The 20,008-nt window shown below is 42.0% G+C and overlaps 1 protein-coding gene across 5 annotated transcripts in view; it reads left to right on the top strand.

The window, feature by feature from the left end:
• LOC149868494 (endogenous retrovirus group 3 member 1 Env polyprotein-like) overlaps nt 1–16,723 on the top strand; it is a 144,703-nt gene extending 127,980 nt beyond the window's left edge. For all 5 annotated transcript variants that reach the window (XM_090038721.1, XM_090038720.1, XM_090038723.1 and 2 more), the window contains 2 exons: nt 4,744–4,855; nt 12,775–16,723. In XM_090038721.1, the coding sequence (XP_089894847.1) occupies nt 4,746–4,855; nt 12,775–13,129 (465 nt within the window). In that variant the 5' untranslated portion in view covers nt 4,744–4,745 and the 3' untranslated portion in view covers nt 13,130–16,723. The remainder of the gene's footprint in view (nt 1–4,743; nt 4,856–12,774) is intronic.
• Nucleotides 16,724–20,008: the final 3,285 nt, after the last annotated feature.

The following is a 20,008-nucleotide window of genomic DNA, read 5'->3' on the forward strand; positions in this document are numbered from 1 at the left end:
AGTTACTATGTTGTGAATATAATTTTAATACAAATTAGAAAACTGCACAGATGTGCTGCTGCAAAATATTGACATACTGCAACTCCCTCAGAATGTGATTAACATTTGTGTAAAACCAAATAGTGTATTAAAACCTGGCTTTATTATTGAGCCTTGGATTGGTATCACTCTTACACATTATTAACATTAAAATATGTTAGTTGACTTTTTAAAGCATACCAACCTCTCTTCGAGATGACATACCTATGAGTACAGTCTGAAGCATGAATGATGCCATACTGGCTTGCTTCAGGATGATTTTGAAATTGCAAATGTAAGTAAAATATAAAAGTGAACTCTTGACAAACATTTTCAGTTTCTGCTTAATAGGAACTGTACAGTAGTTTCCATGAAACCAGGCTTTCCAATAACTACTAGATTATCTATAAATCTATTATTTCAATAACTTTACTTGATGTTTTGGACTAGGCAGCATATATTTTTGTTCTCCTCTGGCTCTAGTATACATACTGTACATACATACGCAATTGTCCATGCAGGCGTACAAACACACATACACATGCGCATGTATGTAACAAATTGCCAGTTACCTAAAATATTGCACCAGGTATGCAGCTGGCACAATTAGTAACACTTATAATCAGTATAATAAAAAAAGTTCTGTATAGACAGGTAAAAAAACTGGTATGTTATCTAACTGACAAATAAAAGGATATATTCACAGCCTGGCATAGATATGTAACATTTCATAAGTTCAGTAAGTTCATAAGATGAAAATAAGTGGATATATTTTGGTTAGTTATACAGAAAACAGCATTACCTGATTTTGTAGGTAAGCTTGTACATTGTTTGAGATGGTATTTTTAAGTGTGTAATGTAAATTGGGAAAAACAGCTTCTGATTGTAACCTTGAACTATCTTGTCTCAAACAAGACTAAATACAAGAAAAGTGATTTGTGTTCATACATCAAATAATCATAATATTCAGAAATTCAGCCTTACTTCTTTATAAACAGAAAAGCATCATAAAAACACTAGAGCGTCCATCAGCTATGCTGGGAACCTATGTACAATCTGCAGCACACAGAGTTCTAGAATCTTGTATATATGATAATATACATGATTATAAAATAATAATATGATTATTATGTAAGATTTTACACATGCACAAATTTACCCCATCACAGACTTATATGCAGAAATAAATAAGCTATATAATTAAGCTTTAAAACACAGTTACTTCCCCCTCCCCCATATCTACCTGTCAGTTTCTGCTTTGGGGGGGGGGTAAGTTTTTTTCCCCCCTTGCAATTGGTTGTTTATTGCTGTCTCAATAAACCATTTTACCTTCTTATATTTTAGTAAAACATACCCATACTGGATGAAACACAGAGAAACAGTACATGTCATTAATGTTAGGGTTTTTTTTCCATCAAGCAAAATTAAATTGTTATCCTAGCAGCAAAATAAAATAATCTGACTGAAATAAACAGTAAGATAGGAAACAATGGAGCAATACTGTAACATCAGAGCTGGAGAGCACAGACTTATTAAAAGCTCTTTGATTTAATCATAAGAAGGGGAGCAGTGGTGGGAGGGTGGGATAAAAAGGAAGATTATTTCCTAGGAAAAAAAATTAAAACAGCTTAAGTTTTTTAAAGATATTATTTTAGGAATAGTCACGTTAAAGTTGACTGAGAAAATCCGTGCTGCATTACAATTTTAAAACAGTTGAGCCATAATAAAAAAGATGATCATACTAGTAATGATGTTCATCATAAAAGTTGATATTTGCTAATGAACTTTTCAACAACTGTGATCAGCGATCTAAATGCATTTCCTGTTTCACATGAGGCGTTTGCAATTCAGTGCTCACAATGATACAGAAAAAAATCCAAACTCATACATTTCTTATTCAACAGTCCATAGAATTTATTTATGCTTTCTTTTCCTGATAGAAACTTTGCATTGGTAGTATATTAAAAATAAACATTAGCCCTCACAATTTCAACATTATAAATTTGTAACATATGGAATAATTATCCTCAGAGAAAATCTACATTGTACACAAGTTTACTTTAGGTCCCACACTTATAAATCAAACTATAGTCTGAAATGCATCTTTAACCATCACTTAATTTTGACCAGTACTAAGTAGAAGTAAATCTACCATGTAAACATTTTATAGGATCTTCCTCTAAATCTCTCTCAGCTACTTTAATAGCTCATTTCAGTAATGTACACCCATACAATATAAAAATCAGATTAAACAATTAAACATGAATACACTACCATAAAGCATAATGCCCAGGGAAAATAGTTGATTCACAAAACTGCTTTAATTAGCAGGATAGCTCAAACTGCAGTAGCTCAACAAGTAACAAGAAAATCTCTCTTCTCAATCATTTAAAAAGTACATAAAGAATCCCAAGCAGCAAACACTGTTTAAATCAAATACTCCCCCTTAATATATGACCCCTCACTAAATGTGCTCAGCAACATTCACCTTTGGAAAAAAATAAAAAGTGTCCTTGCAAAGCAGTGGAGGAAGGCAGTAATGATCAGAGAACTGCCTTCTGTCCAGCCACTGGGACATGCTACGAGTGGTGCTCCCCAGATCTATGGCCAAGAATAAAGTACCTATTGTCTCAGCACTATAGTAATTGTGAAAAAACAGCCCATGCAGTAAGCATAATAATTATCCAGACAAACAAGCAAAGGCAATCAATGAAGGAATGAAAAGGATAAAAATACACGACTAGACAAAGCAACCCAAGAATGAAATTAATATTCATAATGGAATGTTAGCCAGCCAGCCGAAGGTTCCCCATTCATACCATAGCGTTTGCATACAAGAGACCATTGTCTACACACAACAAAATCAGTATACGAAGAAAATTCATGTAGCATTGGTGAGAAGAAAAGCTTTTCTTTCCCAAAACACTTGCTCCTGGGTCCACTCTTTTGATCACAGAAAGTTTTGGACTCCTTCACCCAGTAACATTAAAAAGTTGTGTCTCAGAGTCCACCCTGCCTAGGTTATTTTTTTTTCCTTTCCTTATTTCCTCTTCATTTGCAGCTGTATAAATATGGGGAGGGGGGAAAGCCAAGCTTGCCCAAACAAAGAAAAAAATGGACTGAATATGCATAGCCTCGTTAACTAAATTTAATTATGCCAAGCGGCATATTAATCAGTAGTTGCTCCAGTTACTGTATTCATTGTAAGGGAGGAGGACTACAAATGAAGGGGAAGTGTGGGGGACAGTAGCATACTGATTAGGAAGCTGTTCATAACGTGATACAATACACTTTCTAAATAATTATTCAGAGGAAACAGAATAAAGCAGCAGATTGCTCTGTTTTAAGACCAACTCAAGAACAATTAGTCCAAAGCATGATGACATAGCTGCTTTCTTTTTTTCCTGTGACTGCTTCCACCTCCACACTATCATCCCAGCAAGCTTGGCGCATACTGTAAAATTTGCATTTTGCTTTTAAAAAAAAATCTCATGCTGTCCTCACTGTCTTTTTTTAAAAAGGCCCATGTCATCAAAATGCAAGAGTAACCTTATCTAACCCACAGTGATAGTTAGGGCTCCCGGGAGTAACCGAACATGAGCTTGAAACTTTTGCACAGACTCTGAACTTTGTAACACGTGCATCGCAACAATGAAGGAGGAGTTCAGAAAGGAGGAAAAAAACTTTTGGGGAGGAAAAAAAAAGTTATCATGCCAACTTACCATCCACCAAGTCCTGGCTGACATGTCATAACATAGCTGCCATTTTATGGAGCTGTCCGACGCTTTCCCTGCCATTATGCTGTCAGCAACCTTCATCAGATGCAGCTCAATGGAAGATAAGACACCTAATCAAGAAAACATCAGCAGTGGCTTGCTGGGCTACATGTAGGCCAATCCTTATCACACTGCATCATGGGAAAAGCTCCTTTATTAGCAAGAACTCCAATCTCACAGATATAAAGACAAGGAGCAGGTTTTTTTTTTTTTTTTTGACCAAAGGGATTGGTGAAAGTAGCTAGCATTCTTTGTGTATCATGTGTACAAGAGTTTAGTATCTTGTAAGTGGGCGGCTAACTACTTCGCTGGGCTATGCAGACTGAAGTTTATTTGCATTCTTCTCTGTTGTATATTGTTTGACATGGTCCGTTGTGAGCTTTGAGCAGATGAGGGGGTATAATTGCTCAGAATTAATATCTCCCCCAACAAAGACGTAACAGTTTCATTCACACAATCAGGGCATGGTTCAGATGTCACTGCATACACATTCACACACACATGAGCTCACACGTGCGCACACACAGTGGAACACACAGGTAGCAGCTGCAGCTGGATTCAGCTGAGGTTGCCAACGGACACAAACTCCATTCTCATACTAGACATATGGAAACAGTTTAACTCTTTGCAATCAATGTTTAATAAGAAATCAGAAGGTTGGAAGGGTAAAACAGCATGAAGGTTGGGGGTGTGGTCAGGATTTTAATGCTAGAAACATGGGGCTTTGGGGTGGGAAAGGCTCACTGTCTCACTACCCACCCCCCTTCCCAAGGAAGGTGACAAAGAACTGTCTTCTCTATTCTGTATGAGCTAGCTGTCAGACATGCGGGGAGGAGAAAGGTTTCACTCCCTCCTCCCTCCTACTCTGCAGCTTCTGACCATGTCTGTTGTACCTATCGCTTGCAGAGAGAGCAAGGCATTTTTTCACCCATGATTTCCTCTCTTACAGACATGCTACAGCTTCTACCTGCTTATTTAAAGCACTTGGAGTTCTTGAACGAAGATAAAGCATCGAATTCTGAGAGTACTTCACCTTGCTGTAAAAAGTTTCCTAACAAAAGGTACATACATGAAACCAACACACCCAAATGAAAAACCTGGATTAAAAGATGATACAAACAAAACAGGCTTTTGCCCTCAGGAGCTGAAGTTGATTTTATACCCTAAAATAGTTTCGGCTGAGCTGAGGATCCATCTTGAGCTAAAAGCCACACTTAAGGAATAACATTTTTGAAGGAACAATTAAATAAAGTCAATTAAATGAACAAATAACATTAATTAAAATTAAACTGAGTCATTCTCATTGGACCATCATCCTCTACATGGAAGATGCATTCAGTTGGTAGAGTCCATTGCAATATTGCACATGGCTTACATTTTGAACTGTAAATTTTACACTTGAAAAGCCACTGCAGCTGCCAAAGTCCTTAGAGTATTAATTATATTCACTAGGGGCTCAAACAGGCAGCAACATTAGGCTATGGAAGTAGAGGAGGTGCTGGGCTACTGCACAAGAATCATACAAATCCAAGGTTTTCACAACTAAAACCCATCCTCTGCAGAAGACACATTTGCTTCTCTAACCCCAGTTTTCCTTCTAAAAAGACTGCTTCCAGATCTAATCCACTTTTCTCAGCTAAGATAGTAATGCAGTAACTGCTACTGCAGTTTAATGTTCACAGAGCTCTTTGGCTGATGTAGCACCTTTGACTGTCTAGTGACCCTGGTGGAGTTTGTGCATCTGGTACAAACTTATCACCTTCAGCACAGCACGCTCCACTAGAGCCAGGGGGCTGCATCATATTAATATATTTTACTGTTTGAAAACAATTGTGAATCTTAAAGCAGCAGTAGTTCAATTACATTCTGACAAGGCCTAAAATTGTCACATCATAAAAACATTATCCCAAAGCATTAAAATGTTACAGCTGCTTCACTTTCACGTTTTCTGCCTTTAGTCAGTTTGCACTACTAGTTTTAAGTGCATAAAATTAACAAAAGCTTGGGATGATACACTGCTGCTTGCAGGGTCACCATTCTTCCTTGTCCTCAGACAATAATTTCACATTTATGTAAAGCATAGTCATCCAAAGGGACTATACTTAAAGGGGCTCTATCATCTGAGCTAGATCCTTGCCCACCTTTTAGGTGTCTAAATGGACCACTGTGCCTAAATTCAATCCTATTTCATCCTGATTGAATCCCTGAAACTTTTGCAGTAGGTTGTAATATTGGCCTTAAGTCACAGTCACAGTCACAAAAAAGCAGTGAAGAGGAGGAAGGGGGGCCACCCCAAAGGGCATTTTTTGGATGCAGATAGGGTGGAGTAACACTGGACTAATGTGCCTAAGTCTATTTAGGTATTTATTAGATACCTGGGAGGAATTTTCTCTCCATGCGTGTGTCTACATGTGTCAATTTGAGGAGCATTAGCCATTTTTAAGGAACGTTAAGGCCATGCGTCTACATGTGTGCACCCTTAATGTGTCTTAAAAATGGTGATTTTAGGCTATTTGCACATAAATCTGATAACTGAAAAAGGTTAAAACTGGGTCTCCCCAGCTCAGAAATAACCAGAGTACCCCTTTGGAGGATCACCCTTTGGGACTTACAGGAAGCCAGAGAAATGTATTCAAATCAAGTTTCTTTCCCAGCAGCTCCCCCTTTGAATACTTGATCTACAAATACCACCTAACCTTGCTGTAGTTGTTCTTGCTCTTACCCACTTCAAGAGATCCCTTAGTTATACCTATTTACAGGTGAAATTTAAAAGTCTCATTATTCTTGATACCACAGAGGAATAGGTGGTGTTTCCAGCATGCTCAAAAATATAGTCAAAACATACAGGATTCATTAAAAATATAACTGCTATAAAGTCTTTACAAGGAATATTATTCCATTAGAAATTGCTATTCTGTCAAAATTGAAATTTTCTACAGGAACATGTGTCAACTCAGAGTAGGCCATGAGCAGGGGTGCCTGGGTGGCACTCCCCTGCTATATGTACCAGAAGCTGGCCCCAAGCCATAGGGACTGAGACTGGTGTGGTGAGACTGGAACCTGGGGAGAGGCTGCCACCAAGGTGTTAGAAATATTATTAAAAATGCATTATCAATAGCAGATTTAAAAAAAAAAAACACAGCTGCTTAGCTCTCCTTGTCTCCTTGGTGAGAGAAGCGGGGTTGGAAATTGAAGGGAAAACTACCAAGGGCTCTTTGTACTAAGGTATCACTCTCTCTTTGTTCTGCAAATTTACTATCTCTTTGTTACACTAAATCACACTTCCTTTCATGGCTCCCACATTTCTTAGACTAGATAAAAATAATTACGATTTTGACCTTGAATTTAAACCCTTCATAACCTCAGGTGCTTTCTGGGCACGCGCAATAAGCTAATACATAGTAAGCCTATCCGCCCCGCATACTTAAGTAGTTAATTATAATACACATGCGATGTATGATGTGACGTATTCACATGCATGTTTGTATGAACCGGAAATGAGTTGTAAGAGTTCCTGCTTCTCTACACATGTTCAGGAGAGAAGGGATAAAAGCCTACTGATGGGTGTTCTCCGCGGGCAGAGCGTTTGATCTTTTGTCTCTCTCTCTGACCCTATTTGCAAATATATACCCTTTTGTATCACCAACAATGTGTGCCTGAAGGATCATTAATATTCATTGAGCCTCCAAAGAAACGAACCTTGATTTTTACTTCAAAATTGGCGCCCAACGTGGGGCTTTCTTTGGACGACCCTGGGGTCCATCGGCGCATTGTCTCTGCCACCCCGGGGGGTGCGCACCGAGCCCCTTTTGGCTCGCCTGGGGGGGGCTTGAGGCGTGAGTTGGGACATCCAGGACGCTAAGGGCTCCTATGCAAATTTTGTTTTTTTGGAGTCTCCAGGTACACATTTTTGGATTTGGATCGAGATCTCTGGGGTATCTGAGTGAGTATATGAATTCCCTTTGCCCAATTTGGTTCTGGGTCCGGAGCAGGAGGTGCGCATGTTCGCTGAGGAACTCTAGGCTCAGCTCTCATGGTAAATCATCTGCTGTAAGGGACTTTTTGGTATTTGGTGTGCCTTGGGTGCACTTTTGTGGGCAAAATGGGTACGGTTAGCTCCCGTGTAGAAAACACGGATACCCCTCTAAGGTGCTTATTACGTCATTTTAATAAATTTGCAAGGCCGGCCGATTACAGAGTAAAAATGAAAAAAGGTGATTTAACTAAGTTTTGTCAACTCAAGTGGCCAACATTTGGGGTCCACTGGACCCCGAAAGGATCCTTTGTGCTAAAAGAAGTGATAGCTATCCATGAAATTGTTGTGCAGAATGGGTATTGGAATCAGTTTCCTTATATTGATTGTTGGTTGTGGGTGGTTCAAAATCAGCCACCTTGGATTAAGAATTACTTAGTAAAGTCTCATGTGATGCTTGTTAAGAAAAAGACTCGGGGGGGGGGGGGGGCGCCTGTACTCCCTGAGTCTAATGAGGGGGGGAATTCTGAATTGGCTGAGTACCGGACCCGCGCCCCGGTTGCCCTGTCGGGTAGCGAAGATGAGTCAGATGCCTCCTCGGGGTCCAGTCCTTCTGCACCACCGCCCCCTCCCTTAGAGAGACCACCACCGACGTACCAAAGCATACCTAATCAGTTAGAGCGTGAGCCTCAGCCAAGTGCCTCATCTGAATCAGGAAATAAGGGTTATTATTTGCGCAAGCCTGTAGAGTCACAGCCGGTGCTGAACTGTCCGATGCGAGAGGTTATTGGGGAAGGAGGCACTGCAACTTTTGTCTACACCCCATTTAGCACTTCAGATTTATTTAACTGGAAGAATCAGAGCCCCTTTTTTCGTGAAGACCCTGAAAAGATGAGGGACTTGTTTCGATCTATTGGGCAGACTCATCGACCCACTTGGGCTGATGTCCAGATGATGCTCCAGACCCTCCTAACCCCGGAGGAGAGGAGATTAGTGTTGGGAATAGCGGAACGTATTGCGGCAGCCAGAGTTGAGTCAGAGGGTGCTGCTGGTCGTACTCTGCGTGATACCTGCCCTGTAGAAGAGCCGAGGTGGGACAACCATACTGCCAAAGGCAGAGAGCTGAGTGCACGGTATCTGGGAATTATAGTGGAACCAATGGGAAAGGCAGTGCCTCGGGTTACCAATCTGTCTAAGTTGTATGAAGTGAGACAGGGAAAAGAGGAGGATCCCTCAGCTTTCCTTGGAAGGCTGTATGAGGCGTTTCGCAGGTTTTCGGATCTGGATCCAGAAGCCCCAGATAACCATCGTATGGTAAATCTTATGTTTATTGGTCAATCTGCTGCTGATATCCGTAAGAAGTTACAGAAAACTGAGGGAGGTGCGGGGAAACCGATTTCAGAGCTGGTGGAAATTGCATATAAGGTGTATGGGAATCGTGAGCAAGTGCAGGAGCGCAAGGAGGATAAAAAGGCTCAGCGACAGATGGCAGCACTAGCAGCTGCTATAACTGGAGGTAACCCTGGAAAGGCCGGGATACAGAAGGGGAAAGGAGAAAGAGTGGGAGCAGATGTTTGTGCTTATTGCGAAGAGAAAGGACACTGGAAGAGGGAATGCCCGAAGTTGAAAGAGAAGAGAGAGAGGTAACCGAGAGGTCACCTCATGTGGGCAGAAGACAAGGGTGAGGATTCAGAATGAAGGGGACAGGGATCTAAGACCACTACCCTTCGGGTTGGAGCCCGAGAAGATCCCATGGTAACCATTAGGGTTGGTGGCAAAAACTTTGAAGTCTTGGTGGATACTGGGGCTACATTTTCAATGATTCCAGAAAACCCCCCCTGTGCAGGAACTAGTGAACAGCATGTACTTGTGGAAGGGATTGAGGGAACACAGACCCGACTCCCTGTTTGTAAACCACTCCTCACCAAAGTGGGGGACCATTTGCTCGAGCACTCCTTCATGTATTCTCCAAGTTGCCTGGTTGAACTCCTTGGGCGGGACTTACTCACAAAATTGCAAGCTGAGATCTTTTTCAGAGACGATCAGATGGTGGTCCAGCTACCTGTCAAGCAGAGCTCGAACTATCAGATGGCTCTCCTGGAGGACCGACGCCCTGCAGTAAGTCCAGAAGATCACATGACTGGAGTAGACCCCTCGGTATGGGCTGATGAAACCCCTGCGCGAGCTAAGTTCGACTCCCCGGTAAGGATTGTACTCAAGGATGGGGAGGGGCCCGTTCGGGTAAAGCAGTACCCACTCAGCCGAGCGGCCAGAGCTGGACTCAAGCCGTTAATAGAGAAATACAAGAGGTACGGATGGCTAGTGGAAGGGTCCTCACCATATAACACCCCCATTCTTGGAGTGCCGAAGGCAGATGGGGTCTCATACAGACTGGTCCAAGACCTGCGAGCAGTAAATAAGAAGGTCCTTTCAGACCATCCTGTAGTCCCGAACCCTCACACGATTTTGACACAAGTACCGGGGGAAGCTGAAATATTTTCAGTGCTAGATTTGAAAGATGCTTTCTTCTCTATTCCCCTTCACCGAGAGAGTCAAAAATTGTTTGCTTTTGAATGGGAGGATCCAGACACCTTCCATAAAGCCCAACTCATGTGGACAGTTCTCCCACAAGGATTCGTAGCAGCCCCTCATATTTTCGGACTTGCCCTTCAGAAGGACTTGGAGTGGAAGGGATCACACCCCGCAGTGACTTTCCTCCAGTATGTGGATGACCTGCTAGTTGCAAGCCCAAACTTGCAGCTCTGCGAGAAAGCCACCAGGTCACTCCTAAACACTTTGGGGGGAAAAGGATATAAAGTCTCTAGAGAGAAAGCCCAGATATGTCAGCCTGAAGTCACATTTTTGGGATATAAGCTCTCAAAAGGAGTCAGAGTCCTGAGTGCAGATTGCATACAGGCAATCCAAGGTCTAACCCCACCCAAGTCACCCAAGGAGCTGCGGGCATTCCTAGGGCTAACTGGGTTCTGTTGACTATGGATACCAGATTATGGTGGGAAGGCTAGACCACTGTATGAATCCCTGACTAAGGAGAGTCTTACTAAATGGAAATGGAATAAAGAAATGCAGCATGCCTTTGATCTGCTTAAGGCAGCATTAACCCAGCCCCCTGCCCTGGCCATCCCAAAGAGTAAAAAGCCATATCGACTGTATGTTCATGAGAATCGAGGGGTTGCATCAGGGGTGCTTGACACAGCCATCGGGCCCGACCTGGAGACCCGTGGGATATTACTCAAAGGTTTTAGATCCAGTTGCACTTGGGTGGCCAGCCTGTCTTTGGGCTGTGGCAGCCACAGCAGTGGTTGTTGAAGAAGCCCAGAAGATAGTTATGGGTGCGGATATGGAAATACTCACTCCTCATGGAGTTCCCCAGATCCTAGGGACTGAGGGAGGGAAATATCTTAACCCCTCCAGACAATCACGGTATGAGATATTTTTGCTCTCTAATCCAGGACTTACTTTCAAACATACTACAGCCTTAAACCCTGCAACCTTGCTGCCAGAGCCAGGGAAACCGACGCATGACTGCCTTGAGGTCCTGAATCAAACTACGCAGGTGCGACCTGATCTTGCTGAGGACCCAATTGAGGACCCAGATGTTGAATACTTCGTAGACGGCTCCAGCTCTGTCATCAATGGAAAAAGACGAACAGGATGTGCAGTGGTAACCTTGGATAAGGTAGTATGGAGGGAGTCATTGCCGAGCTCATGGTCGGCACAGGCCGCAGAACTCACTGCGCTCACCCGAGCATTACAGCTGGGGACAGACCAGCGGGTTAATATATACACTGACTCTCGCTATGCTTTTTCTACAGTCCATGCACACGGACTATTGTGGAAAGAAAGGGGTTTCATTACGGCCTCTGGGAATAAGATTGCTAATGGCCCCCAGATTATCAAGCTACTAGAGGCACTCCACCAGCCTAAAGAGGTAGCAGTCATTCATGTGCGGGCCCATGGGAAGGCTGCTGAGGAAAAGCATAAGCTTGGAAATGCGAAGGCTGATGCAGCAGCAAAGGAAGCTGCATTTATTGGGGGAGAAGCGGAAGGGGTATCCAAGCAGGCCATGTCCCATGCCATATGGCCAGACGTCCAGGATTTAGTCCCACAGTATTCCCCTGAAGAAGATAAATTTGCACAGAGAGCTTGTGCAGAAAAGAACTCCCAGGGGTGGTGGATAGTACCAGGAGGGAAAGTCATGATACCCAGGCCATTGCTTCGGGAGGTGCTGCAACAGCTCCATGCAAGAACCCATATGGGAGGCTTGGCCATGGGTGATCTAGTGATCCGCCAAGCAGTAGCCCCAGGGCTATATGTAGAAGCCCAGCGCATTGCTACCAAGTGCATCACATGCCAGAAAGTAAACCCTCGAAGGAAACCCCCTGTGCCAATTGGAGGTAGACCCTGGGCAGCGTACCCTGGACAGGCATGGCAGATTGATTTTGCCGAGTTCCCACGGTCCGGACATCACGGGTTTTTACTTGTCATGGTAGACCAGCTCTCTGGTTGGGTCGAGGCCTGGCCCACCAGGACTGCCACTGCGGCTACAGTAGTGAAGTATTTGTTGCAGGAGATCATTCCACGGTATTCCCTGCCTGAGTCCATTGAGTCAGATCAAGGACAACACTTCGTGGGAAAGGTGGTTCAAGAAGTTGCGCAAACTCTCAAGGTTACTTGGAAATTACACACACCATGGAGACCACAGAGTTCAGGACAAGTGGAATGCATGAATAGGACTTTAAAGACTTTGCTCACCAAAATCTGTATTGAAACACGTCTTAAGCGGCCTCAAGCATTGCCGCTCGCTCTTACTTGCATTCGAAACACTCCCCGACGGGGCCTCAAATTGACCCCATATGAAATTATGTTTGGCAAGCCCCCTCGAGTCTTACCTCCTGGGATGCGAGAGAATGTAACTTTTGAATTAGGTAATAGTGAGTTTCATATGTACGTTATTGCTTTGCAGTCTGTCTTGTTTTCTCTTCACAGGTATGCAGCCTCCTTTCAGCGCCTGCCTTTAGACGTTCCGGTACATGACTTCTGCCCGGGAGACTGGGTCTTGGTGCAGCGGTGGAAAAAGGAACCTCTGACTGAGAGGTGGAGTGGCCCTTTCCAGGTACTTCTAACAACCCACACCGCTGTAAAGATTGCTGGCCATGACCGTTGGATACACCATACCCGTGTGAAACGACATCCACAAGCGTCAGAGGACAACAACTCCCAAGACGAACTCACTCCAGAAGCTGAGTCGTCTTCGGAACAAGAAGCCAGCAAGTGGAGCTGTGAACCTACGGGTGATCTCCAAGTGCGCCTGAGACGGCTTAATCAGAGCTCAGAAAATTAGTCAAGAAAGTAAAAGGGAAAATATGGTGGGAATCTTAATGTGCCTTGTTGTTATCTGCATAATGAAAGAAGCAGGATTGTGTAGCCTTAGCCGCTGGCCTATGCCCCGGCTTTCCCCAATTGTTTCCCCAGGGACAAATTTGTATGTTGACATGATGGAAAGAATTGCAGGTACTTTTAATCTTACCAACTGCTGGGCCTGTGGGGGGCTTCGGGAGGCCGGAGGTCAGTGGCCTTGGAGGGCTTTTCCTTTGGCCCCGAAATGGCTAGTAAGTAGTAAGGCAGATGTTAAAAGTACTAGTCAAAAATGGGATGAGAACCACAGTTGGGAACTTTCCCAAGTGGCGTTAGGAGAGTATTGCATCAGTAATAATGGTACAGGAAAAAGGTTGGGACACAGCCGTTGCATATGGACTTTAAAAGTAAGGTGGATGAACCTTACAAGATTAGAACGGCTTTATTATCCCAATAGCCCAGGGTATAATCGGCTAGTGTGGCAGCATCCTAATGGAACAATTGTGTGGTTTAATACGTATTGGAGTGCCACAAATCGAAGTGATGATCGGACAGATTGTACAGACAAGAACCAGGATGGACTATGGGAATGTTCCATGAAAGGAGGCCACGCAGTTGCTGGTCCTTTGGGTCCAGAAGGAGGCTTGGGGTTTCCCGAGATGCCCTATGGTTGGGCCCCTCCAAATGCCACCAATAGAGAAAATAGGGCCTTAAGAGGATACTATTGGATTTGTGGACGACGGGCCTATACAATACTACCACAGGGGTGGACAGGAACTTGCTATATGGGAGTAATTGTACCAGCTTTCTTTTTGTTACCGTCTGAGGTTGGAAATAAGCTAGGAGTCTCTTTGTATGATGATTGGAAAAGGCGCAAGAGAAGTATTGATGTAAGTTTGACACAGGGTAGCTCCCAAAAGTGGAAGGAGGATGAGTGGCCTCCTCAGAGGATTATTGAGTATTATGGACCAGCTACATGGGCTAATGATGGGAGTTGGGGATACCGGACACCAATATATATGCTGAATAGAATCATCCGGTTGCAGGCAGTCTTGGAAGTAATTACTAACCAGACCGCCACTGCTCTCGAGTTATTGGCCCAACAGAGTTCTCAGATGAGAGCAGCCATATACCAAAATCGGATGGCCTTAGACTATTTACTTGCAGAGGATGGCGGAGTCTGCGGAAAGCTCAACCTTTCTAATTGTTGCCTCCAAATAGATGACAACGGAAAAGCGGTCTTAGAGATTGCCAAAGAGATTAGGAAAATAGCCCATGTACCAATACAAACGTGGGAAACCACATGGAATAAGGACTGGTGGTTTCAATTATTTGGAGGACCCTGGTGGAAAAAAGTAGGGTTTGTGCTTTTGTGTGCTCTAACTGGTTTGATTTTTATCCCTTGCCTTATTCCTTGTCTTACTAGATTGATAACCACCACAGTAGAAGGAATGCAGGTCGCAGCAGTCCCTCTAAAAGCACAGACTGTAGCAAAAGTCATGGTCCTCAGAAAAATTCCTCGTAATTATCTTGATATGCCCAAATGAAGTAAAGATCAGAAAGCATCTTGAGGGGGGATATTGTTAGAAATATTATTAAAAATGCATTATCAATAGCAGATTTAAAAAAAAAAAACACAGCTGCTTAGCTCTCCTTGTCTCCTTGGTGAGAGAAGCGGGGTTGGAAATTGAAGGGAAAACTACCAAGGGCTCTTTGTACTAAGGTATCACTCTCTCTTTGTTCTGCAAATTTACTATCTCTTTGTTACACTAAATCACACTTCCTTTCATGGCTCCCACATTTCTTAGACTAGATAAAAATAATTACGATTTTGACCTTGAATTTAAACCCTTCATAACCTCAGGTGCTTTCTGGGCACGCGCAATAAGCTAATACATAGTAAGCCTATCCGCCCCGCATACTTAAGTAGTTAATTATAATACACATGCGATGTATGATGTGACGTATTCACATGCATGTTTGTATGAACCGGAAATGAGTTGTAAGAGTTCCTGCTTCTCTACACGTGTTCAGGAGAGAGGGGATAAAAGATGGGTGTTCTCCGCGGGCAGAGCGTTTGATCTTTTGTCTCTCTCTCTGACCCTATTTGCAAATATATACCCTTTTGTATCACCAACAATGTGTGCCTGAAGGATCATTAATATTCATTGAGCCTCCAAAGAAATGAACCTTGATTTTTACTTCAAAGGTAAGGCCTATACCTGGGAGATGAGATCTTAAACAGTGGAGCAAGGCTGAGCATGTGGCCAGAGAAAAGTGGGGGCCAAGGCTGCAACAGCTGAGGCCCCAACAGGTGTTCAGAAGCCTGCGGGAGCACTACCTTAAGGGTGAAGTACTTGAGGGAGAGTATAGGCCCCAGGTGGGGACACTGGCCTGGCCAGGCAGTCAAGATGACTAGAGAGGTTACTGCCAACTCCAGAGACCACCTCCTCCAACAACAAGCAAAATAACATCAAAGTCATGGCAGGAAAGAGACTGGAGATGAGGTGGGGCTAGGATAAAGCCAGCAGGTGGGCTGGACCACAGAGAGGGACCAGGTGCTGGGGTGGCAGCCCTCCTCTGAAGTACCACACTGACTAAAACTACCTAGTGCATTGGAGATTTCCTCGTCCTCTGCAAAGTACACTGAGCTAAGGGAGCCTGGCAACCCACCAGTCTACCTGAGTTGTTACTGAGGATGATGATTCCCCCCTCAGAAGGTCTAAATTTTTGTTCCTTTATCATAGGCAGAAAAAAGCCCATGAGGTTAACTTAGGCTTTCCATCTTGCCAGCTGGTGACAACAGAAAAGTAATTGTGGTACACTGGAAAAAATTAAAATCCTTCTAGAGTGGTATGGCACTTACTTGAGGCATATTAGCCTTAAGTTATGTCAGAGTGTGGTATTATTCTTAAGCCTCTACCTCATTCTATGAAGACCTTGATGTTTGGGGATCAGCACTCTTCCTCATTGCTAGGGAGTCACTATATCAAATCACTGGTGCAATTTTTCCACTACTGTGGTGTTCCATACCCAATGCACTGGTTGTTTTGGCAAGCCAATCTTGAAACCTCTGGAAGTCTTCAATAGAAAATACTAATGACAAGGCAGATACTGCTGCACAGCTAAGTGATAAGGAAGGCTGACAAGGAAGTTATCTTTTAGTGTACTTTTACAGTCATCAAGGCACCAAACATCCAGACTCAGTCTGGCCTTTGGATTCTGTTTCAAAGATCTAAAGGGAGGATGGGAAGTCTGGGCAGCCTACACTCCTTCATACTCCTACCTAGGAATCTGCACTGAAGGTGACCTCTCATGTATACACCATGATACAGAAGAAGCAACAGTTGCCTACCACTCCTTCTCTTTGCTGTCATCACAAGTGTCTGACAGATCTCTAGGCTTAATGACAGGAAGAACTGTGAAGGAACTTCTAAGTGAAAACAGCTTCTTACCCTTCTAACAGATCTTCTTGAAGACCAGATGCAAAGCCGACTATACCAGAAAAGGAAGAGATGTGAAAACTTAATAAGAAAAATCATGTATGAATTATTATTTAATTTAATAAAGACCTAATTGATAGCAAAAAAGATTAAATTTTTATTCCTCAGAATCATGTAACTCTATTTCCTAAGAACACATCACATTCTCTTAAAGCTTGATGGCATGGATAAAAAAAGCACAGACATGGCCACAACCTACTACCAGAGAAAAAAACCAATACAAATTAGTAAAACAGCCAAATGGGAGAGATCACGTTATAACATTACAAATAAATTGAAATCATAAACTTGAGACTGACTATATTGATTGAATTTAAAAAACAAGCTAAATAACCAAAATGTTCAGATACTACCACAGAGCTTTCAAGCAACACACCTCAGCCATGAGATTCTAGGACATGAGCAGTAACCTACCTGTGTTGTGGAAGAGTGTCATCAAACAATATAGGGCAGCCTTTTCCTGGAGCTTTGGCAGTGCCAGTGTTTACTGTGCATCATTTACAGGAAAGTAATATATACAGAATAAAAATGCACAAATTAAAAAAAATAGGTTAAAAGCTGTTAAAATTATAGAAGGTAATTTGTGAATTTCTTACTCGTTCTTGTAAATACTGCTAGAGAAAATCCAGAGAGTTAGGTGGTATTTGCACTATTCACCGTCCCAGAAAAAAATGTTTGATATTTAAGATTTGCGTATCTTATTCTGTCCTTGCAAGATGGAATAACTGCCTAGTTTCCATTAGGGATATGGCAGTTAGTGTTTATTACAGGATAACAGTCCATACATCTCATTCTTAGATCATGTTTCATTCCCATCAACAGTGGCAGGAGTCATATAAATCTGAATTGTATCCCCTTGAGATCCAGCACTGAGAGCCCTGGTAAAAAATGAAAGTCATTATGTTGCTTGTTCTAAAAACTCTTCAGAAGAAGGGATGAATTCTTTTCAGTTTCCCTTTGAAGCGATGGACATCCTGATAGGATTAAACAAATACACTAAACTTTTGTAACCGTATGTCAAATGAGGACTTGACTCACAGCGCATCTTAAACCTGGGGCCTAATTCTCCATAGCGTTGCACTTTTGCAGTTTTGTCTGACTATTTAAAATAACAGCAAGGCAGACAGATTATAGCTTACACTCACTTTGCACTGGTGTACATAACTATGCAAGCTTGAGGACTATTAAGAACCAGGCCCACAATCTTGCTTTGTAGTGGCTAGAATAAAAGAAAGAGTTAAGTTACTTTCTTACCTTATTGGGTATCACCAATAACAAGGATTCTGCAGACCAAATTAGGCACTCAGCAGTGATTCCTATGCAAATTAATTGCCTTCAAGGACATGATGTTGATTACAGAGACCTAACTGATGGAAATTTAGCAGTTTTGTTTTGCTGCTGCACTAAAAAGTTGAGAATCCAGTTTCCTCTTAGCTGTATTGGCCTTGTAGGACAGGCAGAAGAAACAGCTTTTAGAAACAGGAAAATAGGCCTGGAAGGCCTTGTGTCCCCAAGTCCAGCAGCTTGCAATTTTAGGGAATCACATCCTATAATCCTATTCATACAATTATCAAGCTCGTGATAGTTTCCTTTCCAGCACAACTCATTATTTTCTCCACTTCAACCAGTTCCTAACCCACCTCACAATTCTTTGACTAGTCATCATCTTCTCCATCTCAACTAATAATGTTCCACATGGCACTGCCTCAAATATTTTATCAAGTCCAGATAGATTAGACCTACCACATTTCCCTTTAAAGTGTCAGCTATTTTTTCAAAGACAAGAAACCAAAAAAAGATACCAGGTTAGTCTGACACACTGGTAGCTTTAGTAAATCTATATTGCCTTTTAGTTCATTTTCCATTTACCTGTATATTTTTAATGAATCTTTACTTCAAAATGTATTCAAAGTCTGGTATTTTAATGAGGTCAGCGTCATGAGTTCTCATTTACCCAGATAATTTTTCACTTTTTCAAACTATAAATACTATGTTTGATATCCTCTGTTCACACAGAACCAACCCTGATTTGATAAACCAAATTTATTAAAAAACCCTGCTACTGAACTTGTAATTTCATTTTCCAGGTCTTTCAGTATCCTTTCTCTGTAAAACAAGACAACATAAATTTTGATACACATTGATCAGACATGTTGAGTAAGATTATGCCATTTGTATTGTCACTTGTCAGAACCATTTTTCAACAAAAATCATCAAGTATTTCTTGCTGCCACAGGTAGTCCATCAAATGATCTGATCTGCTGTGGCACATCCTTTGTTTTTAAATATAGTACAACTGACCCAGTCTACATGTCTCATTCAGGAAGAATCATGCACGCAAATCCTGTAAGTAGCTTGGTGACACAGAAGTTAGAAACACATGATCTTTGTTTTCTTGTTCCGCAGGCAGATGAAACTCCAATGCATTAGTTAGATGTCATATTTGTTCTAGATCAAGAGCAACACACTCTCCAAAAATGAAAAGAGGAGTACATTTTAACCAAATGTACATGGGCAAATTATTACCCTCACAAAAATTGGCTGGGTGCATTGTAATAATCATTGGAGCACAGCTTTTCTAGGAACCTCTCACATGGTAAATTCCATGGAGCTTGGATCTACCAGTTTCAGAGGAATAAGACACTGAATCAGGTCTGGAAGGATTTAAACTTGTACTTTTAAGTGTCTTAGGTACATTAAATGAACAGTTTTATCCTTTTGGCTCTTAATAACTAATAGTCACACAAACTATACCTTATCTAGTGATTCAAACACTAGTTCCCAAACGACCATTAGCTTCTAGTGAGGCTGTCTATCTGTCATTTAATACGATGAATAGAGTCTGCACAGACTTCCAGGGAGCTACAGGATTTCCAAAGTAGCAGCTACATTCCTCTTCACAAACAGTTTTCAAGCATTTTTTGCCATCAATTTGCCATCTATTATTTGATCTGATAATTAAACAGTCCTCAGATTACACAGCAGTGGTTTTCTACTCACCTGTCACTGTAATAAGGTATGGAACTCTTTATTTATAAACCTTTTATAACTATAATGAAAAGGTCAATTTTTGATATAGCTGCCAAAATCTTTACTAGACCTAACAAGGATGACTGAGCATTTATAGTAAAAGAATAGACTCATTATTTTACTCCAAGATGCAATGATACTGATCTACTTTAATTTTTTTTCTTCATGGCAATTATGTCAGACATCATAGCTTGCCCATTTCCAGCTCTAAGCTAGCATTGTATTATTTAGTCCTTGTTTTTTTGTAAGAAAGTGATAGTGCTGCAGAGAAAAGGGGAAGAATATAATTTCACATATTCTTCTGCTTAAAAGATGTATTAAAGATTAAACTG

The sequence above is a fragment of the Crocodylus siamensis genome, chromosome 3 (assembly GCF_052110815.1).
Source record: "Crocodylus siamensis isolate JL-2025a chromosome 3, ASM5211081v1, whole genome shotgun sequence".
Taxonomy (NCBI): Eukaryota; Metazoa; Chordata; order Crocodylia; family Crocodylidae; genus Crocodylus; species Crocodylus siamensis.